The 6,000-nt window shown below is 36.4% G+C and overlaps 1 protein-coding gene across 4 annotated transcripts in view; it reads left to right on the forward strand.

The window, feature by feature from the left end:
- zgc:158464 (uncharacterized protein LOC791139 homolog) overlaps positions 1 to 6,000 on the forward strand; it is a 116,089-nt gene that overhangs the window by 79,467 nt on the left and 30,622 nt on the right. Inside the window, exon 4 of one of the 4 annotated variants that reach the window (XM_051869645.1) lies at positions 1,315 to 1,401. The exons of the other annotated variants lie outside the window; for them this stretch is intronic. Coding sequence (XP_051725605.1) covers positions 1,315 to 1,401 — 87 coding nt within the window. The remainder of the gene's footprint in view (positions 1 to 1,314; positions 1,402 to 6,000) is intronic. 4 annotated transcript variants of the gene reach the window in all.

The following is a 6,000-nucleotide window of genomic DNA, read 5'->3' on the forward strand; positions in this document are numbered from 1 at the left end:
GCCAAAACGCTGTAGCTTTTCCAGAAACAAAAGATTTTCACAGCGATGCCATTGAAGAGCCTTTTTTGGTTCCTCAGAGAACCTTTCATTGAACAGTTCTTGAAAGAACAATGTTTTTTTAGGGTGTTTTCACACCTGGCTCATTTGGAGCGTTTGTTTCGGAACCTGGTGCGTTTTCTCCCTTAGTTTGGTTCGTTTAGGCATATATGAACACGGCAATCATGCTCAGATCCGCACCAAAACAATCGCTCCGAGATTCCAGAATGACACCTACATTCGTGTAAGTGTTAGGTGTGTCACAACAGCTACAGATAAAGCCACAATAAGCTCGCAGAGCAAACGTGTCAGTCCATCTTGATGGATGACGCAGAGGAAACTCTGACCAATAAGAGGGCAGATTTACTCACATGTGACTTGCATAAACACATTTTGGGTACGCTTTGAAATGTTGCCTTGTAAAAGCGAGCCCAACCAAGAAGAAAATGCAACATTGTAACAAATTAAGTCCCTGTTTTGGAACAAAGCAAATGATCTACAGGTGTGAAAACACCATTAGTCTGAAAAACATTTAAAAAAATTGTGGAAAGATTCAATGGATGTTAAAGGATCTTCATGGCACTATCAATGCCAATGAAGAACCTTTTGAGAGTGCATTGAGTTATGAACAGAAACAATAATAGTATCTCAATGATACTGAAATAACACTGAAGGTCTTGGACTGAATAGGCTGGAGCACAATTGCTCAAACATTTTCATTGCAAATCAGTGTGAATGTGTAAAATAGACTAATTTTAATATGAGTTGCTGTATCCACCTGTTCATGGGAATGCTGGGAGATTTCCTGCTTACGGTTCTTTCTCTCTCTCTCAATGCTAACATTCAGTTCCTCAGTCAAGACTTCAGGAATGGTTTATTTCCAGTTCCTGACTCTCCGGCTGACTGCAAACCGGTGTGTGTGTGTGTGTGTGTGTGTGTGTGTGTGTGTGTGTGTGCATGATTTCCCTCTCTGTTCGCCGCTCGCCTGTGGATGGGTCTGGAGGTGTGTGCGTCACTGACGGCTGAAGCAGGTGATGGTGTGTCTGCTGCAGGTTTGGCTCAGGGTCTCATGGCTAACTCAGACATAACTAAACACGGCTGTTCAACTTTTTTTGACAAATGAAATATAATAAGAAAAGAATATTGGCCTGATAGATTTTTGTGCATCAGTTCTTGAAAGGTGTTTCCTTCTTTGTCCTGTGTGTGTGTGTGTGTGTGTGTGTGTGTGTGTGTGTGTGTGTGTGTGTGTGTGTGTGTGTGTGTGTGTGTGTGGAACAGCACTGCTTTGTTATGACTGCATTAGTCATGAGGACGCGAGCAGAGGAGCGAACAGAAGAGATTCACACATCTCTAGATCCTCCACAGGTACTGCGGCAGAAGGGCGCTCTCTCTCTCTCTCTCTTTCTCTCTCTCTCTCTCTCTCTCTCTCTCTCTCTCTCTCTCTCTCTCTCTCTCTCTCTCTCTCTTTCTCTCTCTCTCTCTCTCTCTCTCTCTCTCTCTCTCTCTCTTTCTCTTCATGGATTTATGACTGCATTAGCCTCATGGGAGTTTATTGATTATCTTCCTCACAGGCCAGAGTGGAAATTATTCTTACGGTTTCTCTTTCCTTTAAAAGGAATATTCTGGGTTAAATATAGAGCTTAAGCTTTTGCCACAGATGCCGGTTACAGCAGAGATTCATTTTACACACTATTTTTAAAAATGTATTGTTAAAAAATTTACGTTCTAAGGTTTTTAATGGTGACGGAAAAGCTGGAAATGTAAGGGGTTTTTGAATTGTGAAAAAGTCAATTTTATATATATATATATATATTTCATGTGTGACAGTACAATTGATACAAACGATTTTATTCATATTTTAAATTCATTTTTATTTTCATCTTCAAGTTTTTAAATTTTTTTATATATATATATATATATATATATACATATATACATAATAAAACTATTATTATTATATATATAAAATAAAACTATTATGGTAACACTTTATTTTAGGGTCTTTTAACTAGTTGCTTATTAGCATGCATATTACTAGTTTATTGGTTATTTATTAGTACTTATTAAGCACATATTAATGCCTTATTCTGCATGACCTTATTCTACATTCTTAATCCTACCCAATACCTAAACTTAACAACTACCTTACTAAATATTAATAAGCAGTAAAATAGGAGTTTATTGAGGGAAAAGTCGTAGTAAATAGTTTATGTGTGTTCCCTATGCTAAAGTGTTACCACTATTATTATTAATTTTTATTTCAGTTTTAGTTATTTTAGTGCACCAAAGTTAAACTAAAAGAAACTAGCTGAAATAAAATAAGTTTAAGTTTTTATTTATATATTTTATTTCGGTTAACTTTTTTTTTTATTTTTTTATTTCAAGTAACAAAATGTTTTTTTATGGTATTAGTTTATAATAAACCTGGGGTAAAAACAAAACTGGTGTGACAAAAAAGCATAATTAGTCTGGTCAATCTTTCAGTTCACGTCATGACCATTACATTGGAATTACATTGCAAATTCACTGGTATAAATTCATCCGCCCAGAAAAGTAGTCCCAACTTAAACAGATGAATTAGGTAACTGATCTCAAATGCTGTGGATTAAGCATAAGCAGCATTTAATGTGAAATATTCTTGTGTTTCATGCATTAATGTGTAATTAATTTAGATGTGTTTTAACTGTGATAATTGCTGTACTCTGTTAATTCATTCTGCGATGAGGATCAAGGCAAATCATCTCCTCCTTTGAGAGGAAATCAAAGTTCTTTGTTGTCAGTCAGACAGAGGCAGCTTTCAAAGACTTTATTATTTCCCTGTCTTTGTCCTAGTTTTTCTGCTGCTTATACCTCTCTCCAATCCGCTTCAATGTAGATAAAGCATGCTTTGACGCTGTCTTCCGTCAGGAAGCAGAGAAATCGGAAATGAGTCGCAAGGCCTCTGGCTGGCTTCCCATGGACCTCTTAATGCTTCTATTTCTCTGTCTTCAGAAAAATGTTCAAAAAGAAATCTTCAAGCCCGTCAATCATAGCAGAACCCTTGAGACGTCTGCTCAGTGGTCTGGAGCCCGTCTCAACGCTCGACCCCTGATTCCAGAGGTCAAAAGGTCATCATGAGGTCATGACATGAGAGAAACGCTCATTAGGGTTTTTCCATAAATGGAGGCTTTGTGTTACTGGCGGATTTTAGAGGCATCTGGGTCAGTGTCTGTTGAAGAGTTTTACATTGTATTTGCATTTTGCTCGTTTTCATTATTGCATGAATAATGTAATATTCACCGCTCGTATTTCCTGCCATTTTTGCGTGCCAGAATTGGTCTTATTTGCATACCAAGTTTGTCTGTCAGCTTGTAAAATGCAAATGCTTGATTAGGATAAATGCACTTGGAAGTGACTTCAGGAGACACCGACCGAACGGCAAAAATATTGCGATGAGTGCTTTGGTTATTACTGAGCGCTGCGGCTTATATACATTTCTACATCATCAATCTCTGTTTGGTCTGACGAAGCACACAACATTATGCTGCAGTGGATTTGATTCACTGCAACACGTACAGCTCTTGATATTTGTTTATCGCCGGGTTTATTCATTAAAGCGTGCGCTGTGTGTGCACGTGTGTGTGTGTTATATTCACTCATGCGTTTATCCATGAGTCTGATATGTGCTAGTGTAGGTCACTGCAGGGTTGTGCACTTGTGTGTCACCTAATTAGTCACCTGGTTATCTGCTGCCGCCTCACACACATCAGCACACACAGGCAGAGCGATTGATGAGTGCAAATGCAGCGACACTTTAAAGAATGAGTGTGTGTGAGTGTGTGTGTGTGTGTGTGTGTGTGTGTGTGTGTGTGTGTGTGGCTGATTGTCTTTAAAGATAAACCCACAAGGTGAAACTAAAATGCACACACAGTGTGTCTGTGTGTTACATATGGACAGGTTCTGAAAATCACAATATCTGCTCTCAGAAGAACAGGTTCTAAATGGACCTTAAAGGGTTCCGTGAGGTGCTGCATGTATAGAACCTTTAGGGGTTCCATCAGGGGATCATTTTATTGATTTAGTTTTAATTAACTAATTTTGATTAAATAAACTTTACATTTTATGAATTAAACAGCTCGTAAACATACTTTATCACTAGAAGAAATTGAAATAACTAGTTAAACATGGAAGCATTTTGCAATCATTTAAGACATTTCTCCTTATGTACAAATCTTAAAATTCTTTAAAATTGAATCAAGAACCTCAATTTTTTCTAAGAGTGTTCAAATACAGCGAGTGTTCACAGAAGGTGACTTTTATTTACATTTATCCATTTAGCAAATTCTTTTATCTGAAGCAACTTACAAATGAGGAACAAAAGCAATCTGTCAAAAGACCAAAGATATTCGTAGTATACAGTGTTTATCAGGTTTATTAGACAGCTTGATTAGGAAGCAAACTACAGAGGATGAGAAATGCATTTTATTTTATCTCAAGGGCCAACAAATATAATGACCCGCTTTTTAAAATATAAATATTTTCATGTGTAAAGAATCATACTGTGCGAGGAACATATTTAGTGTGATATTATAAAGACAATGTCTTTATATTATATTATAAGAACTGATATTATAAAAAATGTCTTTTGTATTGTCACTATATTAATATATTACATTGTACTGTACTATACTATACTATACTATACCATACAATATACTATACTTTATACTACACTATACTGTACTGTACTATACTATACTATATACTACAATATACTGTACTGTACTATACTATACTATACAATATACTACATTATACTGTACTGTACTATACTATATACTATGCTACAGTACACCATACTATATACTATATACTATACTATATTAACACTATACTACACTATACTATACCATTCTATACTATACCATACTATACTATACTATACTATACTATATACTATGCTACAGTACACCATGCTATATACTATACTATATTAACACTATACTACACTATACCACACAATTCTATACTATACTATACTATACTATACTATACTATACTATACTATAGTCAAGTCAAGTCAAGTCACCTTTATTTATATAGCGCTTTTTACAGTGTCAAAGCAGCTTTACATTGATAACTGGTACATTGTTTGGCTGCACAGCAGCTCTTAAAGAATAGTGTCAATGCAGGCAGATCAAAGCACTGTTGAATATATACTATACTATACTATACTATACTGCATCACTATGCTATACACTATACTATACTATACTACCAAAATAAGTGATTATATCTTTATCTGAACATTTATTTTGTAATATGTTGACAGTGTTTTTCTGCACAGTTGTCTAGACCAGACATTGTTTTTTACGAGTACTGTTGGGTCTTTGACAAATTGCTTTTGTTCCTATTTTTAAAAGTTGCTTTGGATAAAAGCATCTGCTAAATGGGTAAATTTAGTAAAAAAGGTCAAATTCTGTAATTGTTCACTTTTCTTTTAGACATTTTTTTTTTCCCCTGTAAAATTGTCTGTCAATACCGAGTTTGGATCTAAAGCCTTCAGATCACACACAGCTCATGTTACTGAAAACACACTGCAGATCACATGACCTGATGGGAACGTAGTGCAGTTCCATTCACACAGCCTGAAAATGTAACACCGTCAGTTTGCTTATGAAATGTGTCGTCACTATGTGATTGTGACTATAAACGCTGTATACTGCGTAAATGTAGCCACGGACTGTATACAGTGCGCTCCTGATCTGTCACGTTATTTAACGCAGTTGTCAGTCTCAAACGCATCAGTCTCACACAGTCCTGATGTCTGACGCTGACCTCCGTCTCATTCTCATGCTGCTGCTGTGGTGTGATAACAGTCTTCTGTCATGAATCACACACACACACACACGGCCTCATGGCGCTTTCATGGAGCTCAAAGGCGCCACTTCAGAGACAGAAATGCCAGAGGGCTTATCTTCACAC

The sequence above is a fragment of the Ctenopharyngodon idella genome, chromosome 18, assembly GCF_019924925.1.
Source record: "Ctenopharyngodon idella isolate HZGC_01 chromosome 18, HZGC01, whole genome shotgun sequence".
Taxonomy (NCBI): domain Eukaryota; kingdom Metazoa; phylum Chordata; class Actinopteri; order Cypriniformes; family Xenocyprididae; genus Ctenopharyngodon; species Ctenopharyngodon idella.